Here is a 22,205-nt window from a genome sequence, read left to right on the forward strand (position 1 = left end):
TGACCTCGTGCCTCACATCCCCTCTGAACAGAGCCTGGAGAATTCCTTTACAAGGATATGGGGAGAGGGACGTGTGAACAGGGCCAGGGCCCTTTGCTGCAGAGCCCAGAGGTCCTCTGTGCAATTCTGTGCATTTCTGTTGTGAACAGCCCCAAAGAGTTGGGGAGACCAAAGTTTCAGACACATAAGATTTCCCATGATATTAAATCAGCACAGCACAAGGCTGCAAGGCAGCTCCAGTGCTGATGTTTGCACTGTAAGTAACTTGTATGGCATGAAGCTCAGGCTCTGAGTGCCTGGCACTGAATCACATGAATGATGACCTGAGCACAGCCAGGGCTGCTCTGTGCCTCCTGGATCAGAGCAAACACGCAGGCAGGGTAAAGTCCGGATCCCAAAATGAGACATCCAGGTTAAGAGTGAGCCCCTGACCCCCGTGAATTTCACTGCACTCCTTAAGGCAACAGCTACAACCAGTGCTTTGCTTTGGTTTTTTTTCACTGCTGAAGTTTATTAACAACCAGCAATGCAGAAGTGCTGTGCTCCTGACCTGTGCAGATGGAATGAACAGGTTGGGGTCCTGCAGCAGCATCCAGGCTGCAGAGCTGGGGCACTGACCTCTGTCTGCACAGACCCAATGCTGTGTGCCACCAGATGCTGTGGGAGCAGAGCAGTGCTCGTGGAACCCGCGGTTATATTCCCCCTCAGTTTACTGCTGTGGCACAGAAGCCATCTGAGCTGCCTTTCAGCTGGGGGTGATGAGCCAGGGCTCAGTTAGATGGCTCTCCTTACAGCAGTAACATGGAACTTTCTGCCTGCTGCAAAACCATCTGCTCTGACTGCACTGTGCCGTGCCCGTACATCTTCTGGAGTCTTCTCTGCCTTCTGTTCCCTCCTAAGGGAACGGCATCCTCAGAAATCCTCGGTGTTTGTGTTCAGGCATGGCAAGGTGAATCAGTTATGGTGATTCATGCCAGCTGGTTGTTGCTCTCATTTTCCTAAATTCATCATGAAGTTTGTCCTGAGAGGGCCCAGAGCAGAAGCTCTGCCTGTCCCTTCGGGTCTGTGGCTGTTCTGTAAGACTCTGCTCTGGTTCCCATTTTGGGGTTCATCTGGGCAGTAGCCTGAAGGCTGCTGTTGCCCCTGGAGCAGCTCAGCATCAGCAGCACGGCACGGGTAGGTCAGCTGTGCACCGCGTGAGCTTGTCATGGTACAACGAAGAGCACCTCTGCCCCATTTCCTCTGCTTCCTCCCTCCCATGGCTCTCAGGACCACCATTATCCATCTCACAGAGATGTGACCCTGCTCCACTGTGCACCCATGAGAGCAGATGTGAGTGGTCCATGGTGTAGGACAGGGACCTGAGGTTTCTTTCCTCTCTGCCTGCTTCTCCACGGAGTACAGAAAGTCGGCATTTATTGACCACAGATCCTCATTAATAGTAATACTGCAGTGCTCTCTTCTGAGCACTGTGTCTGATGCTCACTGCTTGTCCCAGCCACCCCTCCCCAAACTCTGTCATGCTGCAGGCTCACATGCAGAAGAAAAACATCATTATCTTTTTTATTGAGAGTTCAGCTTCACCGAGCTGAAAATGAGACTCCCATCACAGATGAGGCAAATGCGTTGCTAATAATAAACCCAGATGTAGCTTGGATTTTATCCTTTGTGTGGGTCTGCCAGGCAAAGCAGACTGCAGGAAGAGAAGTAATAACCAAGCAGTACGTGAGAGGGGCTGCTCACTGCCCCCCAGCTGTGCATGCAGCTGTCCTGGCCGGCTCTGTTCAGTGCTGTGCTGGCTGACACACGATGGGAATATCTGCGTGCCATTTGGGGTTGCACATATTCGACTTCGTTCTATGAGTCTTAGTAAAAACCGAAGAGCTTCTGAAGCCTTCAGATCTCTTCAGGACCCGTGGGTGTGTGGCTCTGTGTCTGCTCTTTAGGTGAGAACTGCAGCAGGCTCTGGCCACCTGTGTGATACACTTATCAGTGCTGAGCAGCCCGCACCCTGCAGCATTATCGGAGCACTATGGTCACTGCCTCGCTGCTGGAAGGGGCCCACGGGCCGTGCATGGGACTGAGAAATTTCAAATAAATAAGTACATAATTAAATAAACAGGTAATACAATGTAAGAATTTCTCCTAGGGGGCTGCAGCAAGAACCTGCAGTGTGATTACACCCACCAGTGATCCCAGCTGGATCGCGTTCGGATGTCCGATGAATCGTAGGGTGGTTTCAGTTGGAAGGGACATTTAAAAACCTTCTGGTCCAATTCCCCTGCGCTGAATGAGGACACCCACAGCTGGATCAGGTGCTCAGAGTGCTGTGTTTGTGCCACTGCTCAGTGCTGCTCCATGGAGGTCAGTGAACCAGTATTGATCTGTAAGTGGCACAGGTCAAAGGTCCGGATCATGGAATCATAGAACCATAAAATCCTAAAGGCTGGAAGAGACCTCCCAAGATCATCAAGTCCAAACATCAATCCACCACTGTCATGCCCATTAATACAATGATAGAATATTTTGAGTTGGAAGGGGCCCTTAAAGGTCATCTAGCTCAACAACCCTGCAATAGAATCATTAAAGCTGAAACAGACCTCTAAGATCAAATCCAACCGTCAGTCCATCGCCACCATGCCCACTAACCACATCCCCACTGGATGAAGCCTTCTAGACTGCCTCTGGAAAGAGCCAAACCCCACAGTCCTGCTGGGGTTCTGCATGCCTCCCACCCTGGCTTAGTGTGCCTGTGCACAGGAACATCGTTTTGCCTGTGCAAAAACCCGTTTCAAATGGGGAGTGAGACCCAGAGCCAAGCAGAAGACTTTGGTCAGGTTCTGACCCAGGACGTGACAGGTCTGGTTGTAGAGTGGCTGATCCTGCTGTCCTTATGCAAGGTCTTCTACTTCCCAGAAGAAAGAGCACAAGGGAGATTTAGACTGGACATAAGGAAAGTAATGAGGGTGATGAAGCACTGGCACGGGTTGCCCAGAGAAGCGGTTGATGTCCTGTCCCTGGAGACAGCCACGGTCAGGCTGGACAGGGCTCTCAGCACCTGATGGAGCTGTGGCTGTCCCTGTTCACTGTGGGAGAGTCCTACGGGCATTTAAAGATTCCTTCCAACTCAAATAACTCTATGGTGCTACGATTCTACGTTCCAGAGTTGCATAGCTGCAACCAGAGACAAGAGCCCTCAGCATTCCCAGGTAGCAGCTCTGGGCAGAAGGGCGAGGAAAGCGCCCACCTGTCTGAGAAATGCCCCCCAGGTTTAGGGAGCCTATGAACGCTGCAGAGGAGACAACATGTGGGCACTGCAGGCGTGAAGCCATTTGAATGCATCGTGCAGAGGGGGCTTGGTGCCTTCTGTAGGGCTGCTACATGCAGGGCTGCAGTGAGAACGGTGAGATAAGGGCTGCTGTGTCCTGAGCAGCCTGTTAAGCTGGTCACTGTCTTTCCATGGAAGACCACGCCTTGTGCACACTGACCACCCCATGGACAAACCCCCCTGGCGAGGACCCCCGCCCGCCCCAGCCAGTGACCCCACGGCGTGGGGTGGGGAGGAGCTGCCAGCAGTGGATAAAAACCCCCGGGGTCTGCAGCTCAGCTCCAAGCTCTGAGTGCTCCCACAGCCGCACGCCAACCCCACTGCCACCATGGTGCATTGGTCCGCCGAGGAGAAGCAGCTCATCACCAGCATCTGGGGCAAAGTCAACGTGGAGGAATGTGGTGCCGAAGCCCTGGCCAGGTAGGTCTGCTCCTGGGATGGGCTCAGCTGCACCCTGCATGCTGAAACCACTGCAGTTTTAGGAGGGAGTGCTAATGGTGTGTGCTTGTGTCCCTCGTCTCTCTGCAGGCTGCTGATCGTCTACCCCTGGACCCAGAGGTTCTTTGATAACTTCGGGAACCTCTCCAGCCCCACTGCCATCATTGGCAACCCTAAGGTCCGTGCTCATGGTAAGAAAGTGCTGAGCTCCTTTGGGGAAGCCGTGAAGAACCTGGACAACATCAAGAACACCTACGCCAAGCTGTCGGAGCTGCACTGCGAGAAGCTGCACGTGGACCCCGAGAACTTCAGGGTGAGATGTGCTGAGGTTGTCCGTCTGTCCCTCCATCCTGTGGAGCACTGCCTGGAGGGTTCCGGGGGAACTTAAGTAGCAGATATTTTAGGTATCGAAGAGAAAGGGGCTGGCTTGGATGGAAAGTGCTTAAGAGAGAGAGGGAAGGCTGTGCATCTGGTAATTTGAAGGAATGGGCCCCAGGCTGTGACAAATTTGGGGACAGAGAGAGGGAGATGCTCTGAGTGCCTGGAGGTTGCAAAAAAGCAGAAGGAAGGTGAGAGGCTGAGTAGGGCTGAGGGTCAACAGGACGAGGACCATGTGCAGTTTCTCCTTGGCACACCGTGCCCTCAGGGATAACTTACATGGGAGGAGAGGGAAAAGCCAATATGGGATGAAGATGCGGGGATCATCAGGGGCTGGGTGCTGATGGGGAGAGATCAGCAGACTGGGATTAGAGTCAGAGAGGTCTGGGTGTGGAGCAAGGTCAGCAGATGAAGGAAGGGAGCAGAGGGGAGCAAAGGAGAGCAGGGTGCTGGGGTGGGTTGTGGCTGTGGGGGCTGGGGGAGGCCCTTGACTTCCATTCCTACCCCTGCTTTGGGGACGCAGCAGGCAGACATGGCACTGACTTGAGCCCCAGCTCCAGTAGGCATGGGAATTCACAGCAGGAAAAAACCAAACAAACTCAGAAACGTTTTGGGAATGTAGTGGAGAGGCTGGAGAAAGCAGGTGGGAGAATGCAAGGACGGAACGGGTGGATCTTGGTGTCTGTGGTGAGCACAGGACATTTTCCTGCAGAAAGAGCATCTCTGAACTCCTCAGAGCTGCAGCCCCTGGGTCCTGTGCAGGGCAGGGGATGCTCCACACCGTGCTGACCCCATTGCTTCCCTTCTCCCTGCAGCTCCTGGGGAACATCCTCATCATCGTGCTGGCCGCTCACTTCACCAAGGACTTCACCCCCACCTGCCAGGCTGTCTGGCAGAAGCTGGTCGGCGTGGTGGCCCATGCCCTGGCCTACAAGTACCACTGAGCTCCCAGAGCAGGACACAGCTGTGAAAGTCAATAAAAAAGCACGTTGTCTGATCTGCTTGGCGTGCTCCTGTTGTGGGGAGGGTGGGAGCAAAGGGCACCAGAGGGGAAAGAGGGCTCAGGGCTCTGGGGAGCGTCATGGTCTAAAAAGACAGTCAGGTTTGCCAAGGGGGGGGACATCTGGGGACATGTGGGGACAGAGGCCTCTCATCCAGCACTTGGCAAGTCCCAGCCCACCAAGCAGTGCTTTCAGTCTGCAGAAATCACCAGGGAATATTTCTGACCTCTTCTGCACAGAAGGCAGAGCTGTGGGGCCGGACGCTTCTCAGCCTGCAGTGTGTGCAAGGGTAGAGATTTGGAGAGATTCCCTCAAGGCAGCTTAGACTGAAAAATGTATCCTCAAGGTGATAAAAAGCGTTTTCTGTATCAGATGAAAATGCTCTTTCCAGGAGCCTTGGGCATTCTGAGCAGAAGACGCTCCCTGCAAGATGATGTAGATGTCTGCAGAAGAGGGGCCGAGGGCAGTTTTTACATAGGAACAGACAATTTTAACTCAGATTAGCTTAATGAACAATGATTTTTCACTGTAATGGAAGGGTTCTGTCTAAGAGCATCAGAAGTAAGTTAAAAAACAGCAGGAAAGATACGTCTGTCTCAGAAGGAAGAAACCCCTGTTTCATGTGATTTAAGAATGTGTTTCCTGCCCTCCTGCAGATAAAGCAGGGATTTGCACTTGTGACCCCTGTGAGCTACACATCCAGCCTGTGTGATAGGCAGAGGATGCAGGGACGGGGGGAAAAAGCAAAAAGCCAACCAGAAACCAGAAAAGCTTTCCTACAGTACAACACCCTCCTGTCCACCAGCAAATGGCATTTCAGCATTACCTCATAGAAGCATAGAATCACAGGATCAAAACCATTCCCCCTTGTCCTATCACTATCCCCTTGTAAACAGCCATTCCCCCTCCTGTTTATATGCTCCTCACTTTGGCCATCACAGAAACAAACCGGGAGCAAAGATACTTACAGGGCTTTCAGCTGTCATCTTAAGCCATTGCGTGTTCTGCAGGAGAGAGAAGAGTGACTGGCTGTGGTCCAGAGGCTACATCTGCCGCTGCTGCTGATAAGTAAAGCTTGGCGCAGGGTGCTGCTTGCTGCAATCAGAGTGACCAACAAACATTGCTTCTTTTGTGAAGGCCCGGAGCTGCCTTTTGCTGCCAGCAGAATGATTTATCCATAATATCTGTAATATCTTCATCAGTGATGTCAACAGTAGGGTCAGGTGCACCCTCAGCAGTTTGCTGATGACCCCGAGCTGTGGGGTGCAGTGACACAGCAGAGGGACGGGATGCCATCCAGAGGGACACAGACAGGCTGACAGAGGGGCCAGGTGAACCTCATCAGGTTCAGCAAATCCAAGTGCAAGGTCTGCACCTGGGCTAAGGCAACCCCCATTAGCACTACAAGCTGGGGGATGAAAGGATTGAGTGCAGCCCTACCAAAAGAGGCCTGGGATGCTGATGGATGGAAGCTGGGCATGAGCCAGCACTGTGCCCTCACAGCCCAGAAGGCCAACTGCACCCTGGGCTGCAGCAAAAGAAGAGCGACCAGCAGGTCAGGGAGGTGATCCTCCTCTCTGCACTGCGTCCAGATGTGGAGTCCTCAGTGCAGGAGAGACGTGGAGCTGTTGGAGGCATCCAGAGGAGGGCCACAAAAATGATCCCAGGGATGGAACAGCTCTGCTACGAGGACAGCTGAGAGCTGGGGCTGTGCAGATGGAGAAGGGAAGGGCAGGCTGCGAGGTGAGCTGAGAGCAGCCGGTCAGAATCTAAAGGGGAGCGACAGGAAAGAAGGGGACAGGCTCTTGAGCGGGGTCTGTGCTGGCAGAACAAGGGGAAATGGCTTCACGCTCAAAGAGGGGAGACTTAGGTTGGGTGTAAGGAAAAAGTCTGTTACAGTGAGGGTGGTGAGCGCTGAACAGGCTGCCCAGAGATGTGGTGGATGCTCCATCCCTGGAGACTTTCCAGGCGAGGCTGGATCAGGGCCTGGGCAACCTGATGGAGCTGTGGTGTCCCTGTTAAATGCAGGGCAGTCGGATTCAACTGCCCTCAAAGGTTCCTTCCAACTATAATGATTCTATGATTCTGTAAGGTAGGAAAGTTCCTGTCCGTGGAATTGGCATTGCCCAGTGTGCAGCAAGAGGCTGAGAACCACACGTGGGGCTCCTCCAGTCAGACCAAAGGAGACAGCAGATGGAAGATGTTGGGGAAGGGTTGTGGATGAAGCGAATCTGTCCCATGTGGGTGCAAATGAGCTCTGACTTAAAGAGATGCATGAGATGGAGTCATCCCTGAAGAAGACCTCCAAAGCAGAGTGCAGGGCTGGGACTGTCTGAGCTGTTCTTTGCTTTTTGCTGAGCATCCCTCGGTCATCTCACTGTTTGGCAGAAAGAGCTGAATGCTTCTTGCCATTCTTGCAGACACTTTCCAGTCTGACTCCACCTCACTGTGAGCTCATTGTGGACCGTGGCCCAGCTGCTGCAAAGCGGGGCACACAGCCTCAGGTCCTACTCAGGAGCAAAAGAGAAATCGGGTGAAGGTCAGCACGCCCCAGGAGCTGCTTCTTCATCTCTTGGTTTAGTATCTCACCTTACACCTGGGTTGGAAGTCTGGATCTGTCCTTGTGGGATGGAGCTCCTGAGCTGCAGGGCAGCAGCCACCAGTTCACCATCCCACCCTGTTCGCAGTGAACCTGCAATTTGCATCCATAGAGCAATTTGTTGTCATTACAACCTCCTCATTTCATGTCTACACCAAATGAGAAAGCATTTGCAGAAACAAATTGCTCACACGTAGTTAGCATAACCAGAGCTGCCATTGGTGAAATGGTGGAGTTTGTGGCCAGGTGACCAATTGCAGCTGAAGTCAACAGGCAGGGCTCAGCTCCTCACTGTCGCTACTTGCATAACTGAGTGCAGCAGTGCATCCCATGGTGCATCATTATAAAATGACAGTGGAAAGAGTGCTTTGCTTGTTTTTTTGACAGCCTCTCGTGCTAGTAGAAAACACTTTGAATCAATGGACGACAACTATGGACAATAACCATGGAGAACTACTATGGATGACTATGGAGAACCACTCAACACAAAGAACAACTATGGAGAACTACTGTGGGCAACAACTATGGACAATAGGAAGGAACAACAGCTGTGAAACTCTTTATGAGTACTGACAAGAAAGGAGAATCTTGAATTCAAAGCACGAGGCCTACATTTGGGATAAGCATTGGGCTCTCGTTTCCCAGAAAGCCTCTGATCCTTCAGTTTGGGGCTGACGATGCCTGGAGCTGTTCACGATGGATTCCGAGGAGTGCAGGCACCATCAAGAGTCTGAAAACAAGGCCAAGGTAAAGGCTGTGAGCTCTTTGACATCACTGCCCGTTTCACTGGATCTCCTCCACAAGTTCAGTCCCCAACCACTGGCAGTGACACTGGAGACCTGTGGCCATGGAAGGGCCACGCAGGGAGCTCCACCTGCGCTCAGGGCTGTGGCTGTGACAGCATGAGTGTGAAGTGAAGCTGGTCCACTCAAAGGCAGAGGGGGAATGGGCCCCTCTTCCCCTTGGACAGTATCCAAATTTGCTATCTTTCCTTCTGCAGCTCAACTCCCTCCCCAGACGCAACCAATGGAAACGTCAACTGAGATTAGGGCAAGCTGTTAGTAGTGTATAAAAATCCACGGGTAGACTTTGGCCCCACTTCCTACTCATTGTTCAGGGAAGCCCAAAGCAAGCCCTACAGCTGCCACCATGGTGCACTGGTCTGCTGAGGAGAAGCAGCTCATCACCGGCCTCTGGGGCAAGGTCAATGTGGCCGACTGCGGGGCCGAAGCCCTGGCCAGGTAGGTCCAGCTCCGGGGCATCGGCTCAGCTGCTCCCTGGGTAGGGAAATGGCTGCAATTGGAGGTGTGTGCTTGTGTGCCCCATCTCTCTACAGGCTGCTGATTGTCTACCCCTGGACCCAGAGGTTCTTTGCGTCCTTTGGGAACCTCTCCAGCCCTACCGCCATCCTTGGCAACCCCATGGTCCGTGCCCATGGCAAGAAAGTGCTCACCTCCTTTGGGGATGCTGTGAAGAACCTGGACAACATCAAGAAGAGCTTTGCCCAGCTGAGCAAACTGCACTGTGACAAGCTGCATGTGGACCCCGAGAACTTCAGGGTGAGCCTCTGGGGAGAACAGGCGGCACTTATAGGACTGAGGTGTGCAAAAGGAGGGATGCAAGCAGGTGCGGTGGATGGGCACAAAATGTGGGGTGATTTATGTGCAGACTGCAGAGTGAATGGAGAGAAGCAATATCAGCCTGGAGCAGCAAGGGAGCAGAAGAGAAGAAACAAAGACAGGATTGGAGGGGAGGAGATGAGCTTGGACATGAGGGAATGGTTACTCCAGGACAGAAAATAGACACATTTCAACAGAATGAGGGGATCTGAGTCAAAGAGAGCCAGGGTAGTGGGGAAACGAAGGGAGAGAATAAAATCCAGAGCTGAGCGGGGTCACTGGCACAGCCGGTGTAGAGAAGGTGTTTGGGGAGGGGGCTACGGCATGTTCCAACATCCCAGTGAGTGCCAGAGGGCCAGGAACAGTGCATGGGTTGCAGGAAATGGGCTCCTTGCATTGTGATGGATCTCCATCACTGCCCTGGGATGGCTACGTGGTACGAAGGAGGTGGGAACAGCGCTGGCTGATGGCTTCTCTTCTTCCTCCTTTGCCAGCTCCTGGGGGACATCCTGATCGTCGTCCTGGCCTCCCACATCGGCAAGGACTTCACTCCTGCCAGCCAGGCTGCCTGGCAGAAGATGGTGCGTGTGGTGGCCCACGCACTGGCCCACGAGTACCACTGAGCCCCTTGGAGATGAGCTCCCGGTGCCCTCGGGGTCTGCTGGGCTGTAACTGCCAAATAAACACTGCTGCAGTCAGGATAGAGTCTCTGCCTCTCTGTAGGGTCAGGGCGGGGGCTGCCCTGGGGACTGGGAATGGAACGAGGTGCTCACATACATGGTACTGCAGGGCATGTTTTGTTTCCATGAATTCCTGCAGGTGAGATTTGTCTAAGCTGGATAAACACAGGGAGCATTCAAGACCTGAAAAAATAAACATACCCCAAAATACAAATAGGAACGCTGGTTCTGCACTGAGGCATCAGCAACATCACTGCATTTAATGTTGTAAACTTCCAGAGTTCAAGTGGAACAAACCTTTGCACAAAAACGTGCAGTTGCAGAGAGATGAGGTGTGTTGTTTGTAACATCTTTGATGGAAGGAAGCACGAAAAGGAACCAGGAGTCGGACTCTATGGTCCTTTTTGTCCCTCCCAAATTGGGATATTCTATGATTTTATGGTACTGGTTTTCTGCCCTTGTCCAAATTGTTATAATTCTCAAATTATTAAAGGCAGAATTTAATAGTAGCAGGAATCTATTATAGCAAAAAAAATATTCCAAGAATGATCATTGCACATACAGAAAGGACAGAGCACTTGGTTTCACTGCCCCTACATCTAGCTTTTCAGCAGCAAAAGTTCCCTGAAGTCCCCTCACTGTGCAGAAGGCCATGGTGCTCTCCGGGCTCCCATCCCCATTCTAGCCCAGATGTGGCTCGCAGCATGCCCACAGGTTGCAGAGCAGCTCGGGGACACCTCTGGATCCTGGCACAAAGAATTCCTGCCCGCACCCGCCTGCCCTGTTATCAGGGAGAAGGCAGAAGTCACAGCTACAGCGCAGGCATGCACCCAGCTCAGCTCTTTGCAGCACGGCCCTTCAACCAAGCCCTTTCCAAAGCAAGTGTGCAGAGAACTGGTGCAGCTTCGAGCACCAGTGTCAGCCACAGCCCACGGCCAACGCCAGTGCTTTGCTCCATGGCCACCCATCCCCTGGGCCAGCAGGTCTGGCCCCATTACGTCCATCCCAGCTCCAGCCCCTGCTTGCTGGCAGCAGCCTGGCAGCCCCAGGCACCTCTCCCAGCACACTGCCATGTCACTGGGTCAGGTCAGGTGCTGCTTTCCTGCTGCCAGTGAGGCTGTCCCCAGTGTATGCAGTGTGTCCCACCTTTCCTAGGTCACCCGTGCACTGATGCCATGCAGGTGATCTCTGTGTTCTGCATTCTGGGCCTGCCTTGCTTCCCTCTGCCTGCAGGCTCTTTGAGGCAGGAGCTCTGCACCCGGCTGCCCCCAGCTCACTTAGTGCTACCCCGAAGTCAGCAAGCTGCTCGATAGCTGATGGGAAAGAACAAGGAGAACCCAAGCCTGGCAGGAAGAAGAGAGAGAAACCACATGCACGTGGCTGGTGTGCTGGGAGGAAGGACCCAGCAGACCCAAGTTGTGGTCTCTTGCCTCACAGCAAGGCGGAGTGCTGTGGTTTGGAACTGTGTGAGGGGCACCCAGCCCGGCACCCAGCGCTGTGCTCACAGCACTGGGGTGGGCACAGGATGCCATGCCCACGCCGTGCATGGGGATGTATGGCGCAGCCCGTATGGAGCTGCAGGGCTGGGATCGGGGGGGGCTGGGCGGTGGTGTGGCCACGGATCTGGGCACCGTGCCCTGCGCCCCACCCTGATGCCGCGTTCCCTCCCCCGGGGTGCCAAGGCTGGGGGCCCCTCCTGAGATGCAGCCAATTGCGGGGTGCACGGGGAAGAGGAGGGGCCCGGCGGAGCGGATAAAAGTGGGGACACAGACGGCCGCTCACCAGCGTGCGATCCCCGCGGGAGCAAGAGCCCAGACCTCCTCCGTACCGACAGCCACACGCTACCCTCCAACCGCCGCCATGGTGCACTGGTCTGCTGAGGAGAAGCAGCTCATCACCGGCCTCTGGGGCAAGGTCAATGTGGCCGACTGCGGGGCCGAAGCCCTGGCCAGGTAGGTCCAGCTTCGGGGCATGGCTCAGCTGCTCCCTGGGTAGGGAAATGGCTGCAATTGGAGGTGTGTGCTTCTGTTCCCTACAGGCTGCTGATTGTCTACCCCTGGACCCAGAGGTTCTTTGCGTCCTTTGGGAACCTCTCCAGCCCCACCGCCATCCTTGGCAACCCCATGGTCCGTGCCCATGGCAAGAAAGTGCTCACCTCCTTTGGGGATGCTGTGAAGAACCTGGACAACATCAAGAACACCTTCTCCCAACTGTCCGAGCTGCACTGTGACAAGCTGCATGTGGACCCCGAGAACTTCAGGGTGAGCCGTGCTCTTGACCGGGTCCCATCCCAGTGCATCTCCAAGAGGAGATTCTCCCTATGTCCCCCAGGACCCATGTGTGGGTGCTCCCCACAGATCTCCCCTAGGAGGAATTGGAGGCTGGGGTCAGGGTCAGAGGTGGGAGACACAGAGAGGGAAGGGACCAACCTGCAGCACAGTGAGAAAGGGACGAAGGGGATGGAGGGACTGATGGGTGGGTGACAGTGAGAGTACAGAGGAGAAGGGAAGGCAGTGAGGAGGTGGCTGCAGTGCAGAAATGGAGGGGAGAGCCAAGCGGAAGCCACTGTTGGAGTGGGAAGAGGTCTGAGCCAAGGGAAAAGTGCAGGAGCAAGAGTGCAACATGGCATGGAGATGGGCGAGGAGCAAGGGACAGTGCCTGGATGCTGGGACCCAAGACGTGAGATGGGGAGGAGTGGTGGAGATCCTACATGCCAGCAGGAGTGTGGCTGTGCTGCCCACTCCCCGGAGCTCCCACCTGCAGCCAAATGGGGGATTTCTGGATAGCCTGTGGCTCTTCTCACAGTAGCAGCAGAGGGAGGAAATATGGCCCCAGTGGGTGAGATGGAAAGCTTTGGGCCCAGCGGCTCGGCCAAGACAGGAGCTGGTGTGTTTTGCACACTGTGCATTTTGATGTTTAGACTGTACAAAAGGGTTAATGAGTTTAAGGTATGTCTTAACAAGAGCTATAGTTTATAGGGTCATCTTTAAGCCCAGGTATGTTTCCCTGGTGCTGGTGCGAGCACTGGCACAGGGAGGGGCTGGCTTCAGGGCATTGCTAACAGAGGGTCCTCCTATCCCCACAGCTCCTGGGTGACATCCTCATCATCGTCCTGGCCGCCCACTTCAGCAAGGACTTCACTCCTGAATGCCAGGCTGCCTGGCAGAAGCTGGTCCGTGTGGTGGCCCATGCCCTGGCTCGCAAGTACCACTAAGCACCAGCAGCAAAGATCCCGGAGCGCCCTACAGCAATTGTATGCACCTGCAGAAATGCTCCGAGGCTGACAGCTTGTGACAGGCAAATAAAGTTCATTCAGTGACACTCGTCTGCTGTCTGCGTGTCCCTGTGCAGCCTGGGGCTGGGATGGTGGGGGACGTGGGCACAGTGGGAGCTCAGTGGGGCAGGGTTGGCTCTATGGAGTGCTTTGTGCTCAGTGGGGCTTTATGGGGTTCCGTGGATCTGCCCCTGGAAAGCAAACCTGCAAGCCCATGTCTGGGCAGGCACAGCGCTGGGAGGTTTGCACTGAGGCTATGTCTGTAGAAATGAGTTTTCTTACTGACACAGAGAAATCATATATTTAAGAGAGAATAAACAAAGTGAAGGCTTTAATCCTTCCTGGCTCATTTCTGGCATTCAGCCTCCCTGAAAGGAGCTGACTCATGCTAGCCCAGCAGCCAGCTGGGTGGGGGCAGGTTGCAGATAAACATTTTGCTATCAAGACTTGCACAGACCTTGTTTATGCACTTCTTCACCCTACACTGCCCATTCTGCAGTTCTGGGTGGAGGAAGAGAAGGGGGTTAATACTGTCAGTAGTAATAACTATTAATGATGTTCTGGAACTACAAATCAATTGATGTAATTTGCATGCAAACTACAGAGGTGTTTAAATGTGCACAGCGCAGGGCTCCATAGGGTGGGGGTTGTTCTTGGGATGGGAGAACCACTCATCCTATTGAGATGAGCATAGGGCAGCAAAAGCAGCTGCTGCTGGAATGACGTGCTGCTTTCGAAGGGGAAACCGAGGGGATACAGCAAGAATCCCTGGCACCAAGTCTGTACCTGTCCCTGCTCCGTCCCTGCCCATGGCATCTCCCCCTCCTCCTCTGGCTCACTGCAGGGTATCGAAGCCCCCATGGCCCCTTGACCCCTCCTCAAGCACTCTGCTCAGTGGAAGGAGGGTGTTGTTGCTGTCGCAAGGACATAGGAGGACACTTTGTGTTAAGACAAAAAGTGCTGTCCTCCTTGCAGGTGCCTGGGCAGGCACAGTGAGAGCCGTGCTCAGCTATCACCAGCAAAAGGCAGACGTAGGCAACTCTAATCCATGATTCAGATCTACTCCATGGTGTAAAACAATGTATACAACCAGAAGGGAAAAGGGTATTAAAAGGCTGAAGGTCTCCCTCAGTATTTTCTTTCTTTTAATTGATTTTCCTCCCATTCCTTTATTTTTGGTACAAGGCCAGGGGGACACTGAATAAGTGGTGCTCAGTGGAGTTGGATTTTATCTTAATGACCTTTTCCAACCTTAAATGATTCGATGATTCAGTGATTCTATGGAGGAAGGCAAGCCCAGGACTCTGGGGAGGAGCTCAGCCCCTTTCCAGCTCTGCTGCAGCCATACGAGCACCTGCTGCTGCTTCAACATGACCCCGTGCCTCTTGGATGTCACTGGTTAAAGATACTAATAATTCATTCTTCTGATACTTCATGCAGTGGTAGCTCCATTTGTTTAGAATAAGCCTTTAGGACTCTCACGCAGGGACAAAGCTCCTGGGGAAGGTACCCCAGCGCTGTGTCCTCAGGGGTGGCACAGGAGAGCACTTTGCGTGGTGTCTGAACAGCTCCTGAACTCGGGGAAGATGTGGTTTGTGCCAGCTTTGTCATAGAATCATAGAATCATTCAGACTGGAAAAGCCCTCCAAGATCTCTAAGCCCAACCCCAACCCACCCCACCATGCCCACTGACCACATCCCTCAGTGCTGCATCCCTGTGGCTTGGAACACCTCCAGGGATGGTGACCCCACCGCCACCGTGGGCAGCTGTGCCACTGCATCATCACTCTCTGGGAGAAGAAATGTTTTCCAATATCCAACCTCAATCTCCCCTCGCTGGAGAAGGATCCAACTGTTGGACACCCCTGAGCTGAGCTCTTGCTGTTTTCTGAGCCCACATCAGATGCTGCAGAGACAACTCTGGAGTTCAAACCATGTTTCCCCTGTTCTTTATGGATGTGAACACAAGCAGAGCTAGGTTGAAAGGGGTGATCCCGTTCAGTTCCTGTGCAGCAGCTCGGCATGCAGCCAGTCACCTTACAGCTGATGGGTGAGCTTCCACTGGCCCCAAAATGGAAAGTAAACGTCCCAGGTCAGGGTTTGTCGTAGTAAGCGGCAGTGGGGTTAAAGTCCATTTCAGTGTTCGTGGAGCCTCTGCTGCTGGAACAACCCTGGGCTGCGTGGCCTCGGGCTGCATGTCGGCGTGTGCCATGGGGAGCCATGGAGCAGGGCACGCCACACGGAGTCCCATGCGTGTGTCGCAAATGGAGGCCGGCTCTTGGTTGGATCTCAGGAAACACCTCTTTACAGAAAGGGCTGTTAAGCACTGCAATGGGCTGCACAGGGAGGTGGTTGAGTCGCCATCCCTGGATGTGTTTAAAAACTGTTTGGATGTGGTGCTCAGGGCCGTGATTTAATGAGGGCTGTTAGAGTTAGGGTAGGATGATTGGTTGTGTTGGACTTGATGATCTTTAAGGTCTTTTCCAACCTGAGCAATTCTATGATTCTATGACTCTACGTGCAGCCCTTTCTCTGAAAAGAGGCCCAGGTCTGGTAGGGCAGCGCTGGGGGAAGGGTCAGAGCAGGGATGACCAGAGGCCCCTTTTCTGCTGCCACACCCTGACCACCCCTCCTGCCCCCCCAGCACAAACCCCCGCCCGCCCCAGCCAATGACCCCACGGCGTGGGGTGGGGAGGAGCTGCCAGCAGTGGATAAAAACCCCCGGGGTCTGCAGCTCAGCTCCAAGCTCTGAGTGCTCCCACAGCCGCACGCCAACCCCACTGCCACCATGGTGCATTGGTCCGCTGAGGAGAAGCAGCTCATCACCAGCATCTGGGGCAAAGTCAACGTGGAGGAATGTGGTGCCGAAGCCCTGGCCAGGTAGGTCTGCTCCTGGGATGGGCTCAGCTGCACCCTGCATGCTGAAACCACTGCAGTTTTAGGAGGGAGTGCTAATGGTGTGTGCTTGTGTCCCTCGTCTCTCTGCAGGCTGCTGATCGTCTACCCCTGGACCCAGAGGTTCTTCGCGTCCTTTGGGAACCTCTCCAGCCCCACCGCCATCATGGGCAACCCCAGGGTCCGTGCTCATGGTAAGAAAGTGCTGAGCTCCTTTGGGGAAGCCGTGAAGAACCTGGACAACATCAAGAACACCTACGCCAAGCTGTCGGAGCTGCACTGCGACAAGTTGCACGTGGACCCCGAGAACTTCAGGGTGAGATGTTGGCAGCCTGAGCCCATTCCTGTGCAGTGCTTTGCTTTGAAACATGGGGGGCTGCCCCAGCCATGCTGGCTGAGTACTTTCTGCCTGCTGGAGTCAGCGCCCCTGCATAGACCCAGTGAGTGCAGAACTCTTTGCAGGAGGGCAGGCGGCTTTCAGGCTGAAAAGCTCCATTGTTTTTGTGTCAGTGTAGCAATGGGAAGGAGAAAGTATTATGAGACTGGAAGCTAAAGGAGGCACTTGGGTTGAGAACAAATGAAAGCAAACCAGAGAAAGGTGCAGCCTGGGCTGGAGGAAGAAGAGGTGGTGGGATGCTTAGCAGAGCACGGAAGGAAGTCATACATCCTATAGAATTCGATGATTCTATGGGAAGAAGAGCGGTTCTGAAATGACAGAGCAGGTTTCTGGTTTATCCAGTATGGGCTGCCTGTCTGGGTCATAGAATCATAGAACCATAGAATGGTTGGGTTGGAAGGGACTTTTAAGCCCCCCAGTCTCACCCCCTGCCGTGGGCTGGGTGCCCTCTACCTGCTCAGGCTGCCCAGGGCCCCATCCAACCTGGCCTTGGCACCTTCAGGGATAGGACTCCCACAGATTCTCTGGGCAACCTGGGTAAGAATGGGCAGTCCCTCTTCCCCTAAAACCTGCAAATAAAAACGTGTAGATTTCCTCATTTACAACAAACAAACAAACAAATTACAAGCAGTGTTTTGCAAGGTGGATGTCAGGCCAAACCAGCATCCCAAGAATGGAGGAAAATAGTCTCAAGGCTTTTCCTCCACCCACTCCCCCTTTATTTTCGCAAGGACGGAGCAGACCACTTTTTTTTTTCCCCCAAGCTCAGAGCTTTCTAGGCAAAGAGTGAGCATTTGGGCCCAGCAGCCCCAGCAGCAAGCACTGACGCTGTGCTGGGTAGGAAGAGGAGATGCTCCCTGACCATCCAAGCAGCACTAACCTTTCCTGCTCTCCACTTTCTCCTGCAGCTCCTTGGGGACATCCTGATTATCGTCCTGGCTTCCCACTTTGCCAGGGATTTCACTCCTGCCTGCCAATTTGCCTGGCAGAAGCTGGTCAACGTTGTGGCTCACGCTCTGGCTCGCAAGTATCACTGAGCTGCATCACAGCCATGGCCATAGCCCCCAATAAACACCTGGAATGCATGTGGTCTGCCTGTCTGTGTTGGGGGGGTATGGGGAGAGCTGGGACTGCTGAGGCAGTGTTCTCATCACTCTGGGGAGCAGCCATGTGTGTGTGCTCTGCCTTGACATGACATGGGGCTGGGGGGAGAAAACCCACACCAAATGCTGGAACGCACTTGCAAGGAGCCTGGCACTGGGAGGGCATCAGAGAGGGCTGCAGGAGCAACTGGGGACTGGGAAGAATGCAAGCCTGTTCTCCTGACTCTAGATTAATCAGAAATGAGGTGATTCTGTGATTTGCCCAAGGAGGCTGTGGATGCCCCATCCCTGCAGGCATCCAATGCCAGGCTGGATGTGGCTCTGGGCAGCCTGGGCTGCTGGTTGGTGACCTGCACACAGCAGGGGGTTGGAAGTGGGTGAGCACTGTGCTCCTTTGCAACCCAAGACATTCTACCTTTCTATGATTCCATGATTCTGTGAAGCCAGCAGTGCCCAGGCTCACAGCTCCCTGCCTGCTGCTCCATCCCCCACCCAATGGTCCCCATGGTGCTCGGAGCTGGGCTACACATCAGGCTCAGTTGTTTGTTCGTTGGGATGAGGGTTACAAGGATGGCTTTTATCTCCTATTTTGCTACTCACAAAAAGGAAAAGTATAAGAGCATCCAGGGCGCTCTTTATCTCTCTCCTACATCACAGAATCACAGAATCCTTAGAGTTGGAAGGGGCCTCTGAAGGTCATTTGGTTCCTGCATTTAACAGGGACACTACAGGTAGATCAGGTTGTCCAGGGCCCAATCCAGCCTCGCCTGGAAAGTCTTCAGGGATGGAGCATCCATCACATCTCTGGGCAGCCTGTTCAGTGCCTCGTAGGACATCAGTCCCTCCCCATTCTTGGGGGCACTGCTGAGAGTTGTCCGTGGGACCTCGATGGAGGATGGCAAAGTGACAGTAGCTCAGAACATGGAAATGTGTTTCAGGACATAGGTGCTGCTGAATGCTGTGCCTCTGGAGGGCAGTGAGGTTGTGGGGGGGTGGAGACACAGGGGATGGGATGGGGTGTTCCAGAGTGAGCTGACATGCTTTGTGCCTTCCATCAGGAAGGCTGTGACCACGGGGTTGGTTGTGCACACAATCCAAGATGCTCTTTGGTGTTCCTTCATTTCTGAGGAACTGCAGCCCAGACCTCATTCAGGTTTTGCTTTAAAATATTGGGAAAACCCTAAACCTCTATGAACTGCTGCACTGAGTGGATGGGAAGCTCTTCTCAGCTTCTTTAGCAGGTTGATGGATTGCTCTCCTCACTCACAGCAGCTCCTCTCAGAGCTGAGGCAGAGCTGCCAACCTCTGATGAATGAGCGCACTGTGCTGCCTCAGAGATCAATAAGAGAATTTTCCCTGTGACAGCAGAATAACAACTGAATGGACTGTGTGAGAGGACTGTTAAAATTAGTTGGAAAAGACATTGGGATATGACAGAAATCAGCAAACAGAGCTGAACTGTGGCTGCAACCTCCCTCTTTGGGTGACATCCATCTCTGGCAGCTGCCCTCTGCAGACCCACCATGCACAGCTGTGCAAACATTGGGTGGAAGATTCCTGCTTCATAGAACAATTGAACGGCCTGGGTTGCAAAGGAGCACAGTGCTCACCCACTTCCAACCCCCTGCTGTGTGCAGGTCACCAACCAGCAGCCCAGGCTGCCCAGAGCCACATCCAGCCTGGCCTTGGATGCCTGCAGGGATGGGGCATCCACAGCCTCCTTGGGCAACCTGTTCCACTGCCTCATCACCCTCTGCATGAAAAACTTCCTCCTCACATCCAACCCAAACCTCCCCTGGCTCAGTTTATAATAGAACATGCTATCATAATAGATAGCATGCACAGCTTTAGTGGGTGTTAAGGAAAAGAAGCAGTCAAATATCAGTGCTAGGATAGCTGATGGAGTTGGTGTCATGAAAAATGCTGCGGTGGCATTTTGGTGCTTATGGGAGAAACTGCTGTGTTTGCTCCACAGGGAACCTCTTGTTTGGAAATAAATAGCTCACAATTTGTGCTTAAAGACCCGCTGAATCCATCAAACCCCAGAGCTTTTTAAGAAATCCTGATTGAAAGCTTGGTGCTGGTCTGAGGAGGTGATGGAGTAGAGCGCTGACAGACTGATAGCTTTGCTCAGATCCCCACGCTTGATGCTGTAAGAGCAGCAGAATAAAGCAGTTCAATCCTCTTTTGGCATGAGCCAAAAATATTCCTTCAGGACTTCCTGGGAGCAGCACCTCCACTTCTTTTCTGCATTGCTATCAAAATCTGATGTCATTGCAACAGCAGCACTGCTGCAAAGAGCTGGAGAAACGTGATTTGCATATGAAGGGATTTTTGATTCATTCCCTTTTGGTAACTTTGGAGGAATGAAGGTCTGAAACCCCACCAGGACACTTCATGGTGGTTCTGCCTCATTTTTCCTTTTTTTTCACCTCTTCTGCTTCTCCCACCCCTGTTTAATGCCCTTGTAGCCCAGATTTGCTTTAGCAGGAACACCAGAGATGTGCTTTTTTCCATCCCAGGGCAGAAGTGGAAGGATATCAGCAGTGAGAGGGTGAGGTAGGAGTTCCTTTTCCATATCCCAAGGACTCCTTTGGACAGAAGGACATGAAGCAAACTCACAGACCAAATTATTTTCCTTTCAGTTTGTCAGCCTGTTATCACATCTCCATCTTTCTTTGTCCAGTGCACATCAGGCTGCTGTGCAGACACCCCACTGAGAAGAGCAACTCCTGTACAGAGAGCCACTTATTCACTACAGGAAAACAACAGCTGAGGACGTTCATGTGATTTAGATGTATCCACACCATCAAACTGGAGTGGCTGGCATGGTCTGAAGCAGCATCACCTTTGTCCATACAGAAACTGTGGCACCATCTCAGAATCAGAATCACACAATCACAGAATGGTTTGGGTTGGAAGGGAGCTCAAGGATCACGAAGCTCCAACCCCCCACCACAGGCAGGGCCACCAACCTCCACGTTTCATACCAGCCAGGCTGCCCAGGGCCCCATCCAACCTGGCCTTGAACACCTCCAGGGATGGACGGGGCATGTCACCATGCCATGTATTCCTCCTGCTATTTGAGAGAAGGCAAACGGGACAAGAATCTCCTGGGTGCTGCCCAGCTTCACTATGGGCTTCCCTGCAGGGCTATGCAGCACCTGCTGGGTGGAGGATGTGCTCACCCTGACCCACCAGGCTCCGGTACCACTTCCTCCAGGCACAGCCATGCACTGCCCGTGTGTCTCAAACAGCCATCCAGAGAGCTCCTGCTTCACCCCATCTCTTCCTCCAGGGAAGAACTCCCGGTCACAGAGGGGAGAAATTCATTATGGAATTGCTTCCTTTGGGATGTTTCTGTTTATTTTATTAACATCCTTTATTTTACACATATAAAGTTTTCAGTGTTCGGCAACACTAGAGAGAAAAAAACCCTTCCAGTGAGAAAGAAGAGCAAAATTGCTGGTCTTGGCTCTTTCTTCACGTTTCAGCCCGTGTCCTGGGTGATTAACTTAGTTGAAATGCATGAATGAGAAACACAAGCCTTGCCAGACGTGCTCTGGACTGCACTGCTGGATCATTTTCCATTGGCATCTTAGGACAATATTCCAGCAAAGTACTCCATAAATACTAGCCCTGACCTTAACTTTTTCTGCTTTGCCTCTTTGCTTTGGTTACCCTGTTCCATAACATGGAGAAAATAAAATGTATGTATCTTTAAAAGGATGCACTGGGATTCCCCTGCTGGAGTTCAAAAAACGATGCGTATGTCACCACGTCGAAGCACAGCCAAAATGTAGGCTCAGCCACTAAAGAGTTCAAACCTTCTCAAACATGGGGAGAAAGAAGAATGAGACACCATCCTGCCTTGCGAGGCCTGGCAGGGATGTGTATGTTTTTCTAGGCACATGAAAACCTAAAGATCCACTATATTTTACCCCACATTCAGTGACAAACCTAAGCAATGTTTCCAGAGTCCCAGGTGGCTCTCACTGCTGCTGGGATTTCACGTGGGTGTTACAAAAACAGACAGATTCTCCTGCATGTGAAAGGCTGGGGCAGCAGTGTGATTCCCTCCCCCTCTGCCTCGCGTGTCGAAGGACATCAGCCAAACAGAGGTAAGGGGGTCGTGGGCAGCCATGTGTTTCCATGTCAGTCTCACTTTATCACTGATGATTTAATTTTGCAAATGTTATTTTCCCCGCAGATTTTGTAATGAGAGATTGTTTTGCTTCACAGTCAGCTTGCATATCTATCACTGCACTGTCCTGCAGTTCTTACATGCTTCCCTATTTATCAATCCTCCTGCAAAAACATCACCTAGCCATCAGGCAGCTCCTGCCAGTACACCCTGTGACTGCCTGTTTCCATCCATCTGTCTATCTGCCCCTCCATTCATTCATCCATCTATCCATCCATCATCCACCCATCCACCCACCCATCATCCACCCACCCATCCACCCATCCATCCATCCATCCATCCATCCATC

General features: G+C 53.0%; 4 protein-coding genes and 1 long non-coding RNA gene across 5 annotated transcripts; 4 read left to right on the forward strand and 1 right to left on the reverse strand.

The window, feature by feature from the left end:
- Positions 1-1,544: 1,544 nt before the first annotated feature.
- Positions 1,545-6,330, reverse strand: LOC104909426. Its single transcript, XR_792314.3, has 3 exons — positions 6,114-6,330; positions 2,188-2,384; positions 1,545-2,080 (listed from the first exon to the last, which is right to left on the reverse strand). It is a non-coding gene; the product is annotated as an uncharacterized LOC104909426 (long non-coding RNA).
- LOC100547253 (hemoglobin subunit rho) lies at positions 3,072-5,566 on the forward strand. Its single transcript, XM_010706245.3, has 3 exons — positions 3,072-3,748; positions 3,857-4,079; positions 4,960-5,566. Exons 1-3 carry the CDS (start codon positions 3,657-3,659, stop codon positions 5,086-5,088), a joined length of 444 nt encoding a protein of 147 aa, XP_010704547.1. The 5' UTR covers positions 3,072-3,656; the 3' UTR covers positions 5,089-5,566.
- Positions 6,331-8,842: 2,512 nt separating the features above from the next.
- On the forward strand, positions 8,843-10,064 carry LOC100547404 (hemoglobin subunit beta-like). The gene is made up of 3 exons (XM_003203267.4): positions 8,843-8,985; positions 9,081-9,303; positions 9,858-10,064. Exons 1-3 carry the CDS (start codon positions 8,894-8,896, stop codon positions 9,984-9,986), a joined length of 444 nt encoding a protein of 147 aa, XP_003203315.1. The 5' UTR covers positions 8,843-8,893; the 3' UTR covers positions 9,987-10,064.
- Positions 10,065-11,813: 1,749 nt separating this feature from the next.
- LOC100547252 (hemoglobin subunit beta) lies at positions 11,814-13,367 on the forward strand. The gene is made up of 3 exons (XM_003203266.3): positions 11,814-11,995; positions 12,082-12,304; positions 13,129-13,367. The coding sequence occupies exons 1-3, from the start codon at positions 11,904-11,906 to the stop codon at positions 13,255-13,257; spliced, it is 444 nt and encodes a 147-aa protein (XP_003203314.1). The 5' UTR covers positions 11,814-11,903; the 3' UTR covers positions 13,258-13,367.
- A 2,637-nt stretch (positions 13,368-16,004) lies between these two features.
- Positions 16,005-17,694, forward strand: LOC100548634 (hemoglobin subunit epsilon). Its single transcript, XM_003203274.3, has 3 exons — positions 16,005-16,197; positions 16,306-16,528; positions 17,518-17,694. The coding sequence occupies exons 1-3, from the start codon at positions 16,106-16,108 to the stop codon at positions 17,644-17,646; spliced, it is 444 nt and encodes a 147-aa protein (XP_003203322.2). The 5' UTR covers positions 16,005-16,105; the 3' UTR covers positions 17,647-17,694.
- Positions 17,695-22,205: the final 4,511 nt, after the last annotated feature.

The sequence above is a fragment of the Meleagris gallopavo genome, chromosome 1 (assembly GCF_000146605.3).
Source record: "Meleagris gallopavo isolate NT-WF06-2002-E0010 breed Aviagen turkey brand Nicholas breeding stock chromosome 1, Turkey_5.1, whole genome shotgun sequence".
NCBI lineage: Eukaryota > Metazoa > Chordata > Aves > Galliformes > Phasianidae > Meleagris > Meleagris gallopavo.

What these genes read in the sequence shown, in the direction of transcription:
- LOC100548634 (XM_003203274.3), top strand. Translation starts at nt 16,106, where the DNA reads ATGGTGCATTGGTCCGCTGAGGAGAAGCAGCTCATCACCAGCATCTGG. An exon ending in GGTGCCGAAGCCCTGGCCAG is followed by an intron (nt 16,198 to 16,305) that starts GTAGGTCTGCTC and finishes GTCTCTCTGCAG; the next exon opens with GCTGCTGATCGTCTACCCCT. An exon ending in TGGACCCCGAGAACTTCAGG is followed by an intron (nt 16,529 to 17,517) that starts GTGAGATGTTGG and finishes TTTCTCCTGCAG; the next exon opens with CTCCTTGGGGACATCCTGAT.
- LOC100547404 (XM_003203267.4), top strand. Translation starts at nt 8,894, where the DNA reads ATGGTGCACTGGTCTGCTGAGGAGAAGCAGCTCATCACCGGCCTCTGG. An exon ending in GGGGCCGAAGCCCTGGCCAG is followed by an intron (nt 8,986 to 9,080) that starts GTAGGTCCAGCT and finishes ATCTCTCTACAG; the next exon opens with GCTGCTGATTGTCTACCCCT. An exon ending in TGGACCCCGAGAACTTCAGG is followed by an intron (nt 9,304 to 9,857) that starts GTGAGCCTCTGG and finishes CTCCTTTGCCAG; the next exon opens with CTCCTGGGGGACATCCTGAT.
- LOC100547253 (XM_010706245.3), top strand. Translation starts at nt 3,657, where the DNA reads ATGGTGCATTGGTCCGCCGAGGAGAAGCAGCTCATCACCAGCATCTGG. An exon ending in GGTGCCGAAGCCCTGGCCAG is followed by an intron (nt 3,749 to 3,856) that starts GTAGGTCTGCTC and finishes GTCTCTCTGCAG; the next exon opens with GCTGCTGATCGTCTACCCCT. An exon ending in TGGACCCCGAGAACTTCAGG is followed by an intron (nt 4,080 to 4,959) that starts GTGAGATGTGCT and finishes TTCTCCCTGCAG; the next exon opens with CTCCTGGGGAACATCCTCAT.
- LOC100547252 (XM_003203266.3), top strand. Translation starts at nt 11,904, where the DNA reads ATGGTGCACTGGTCTGCTGAGGAGAAGCAGCTCATCACCGGCCTCTGG. An exon ending in GGGGCCGAAGCCCTGGCCAG is followed by an intron (nt 11,996 to 12,081) that starts GTAGGTCCAGCT and finishes TGTTCCCTACAG; the next exon opens with GCTGCTGATTGTCTACCCCT. An exon ending in TGGACCCCGAGAACTTCAGG is followed by an intron (nt 12,305 to 13,128) that starts GTGAGCCGTGCT and finishes CTATCCCCACAG; the next exon opens with CTCCTGGGTGACATCCTCAT.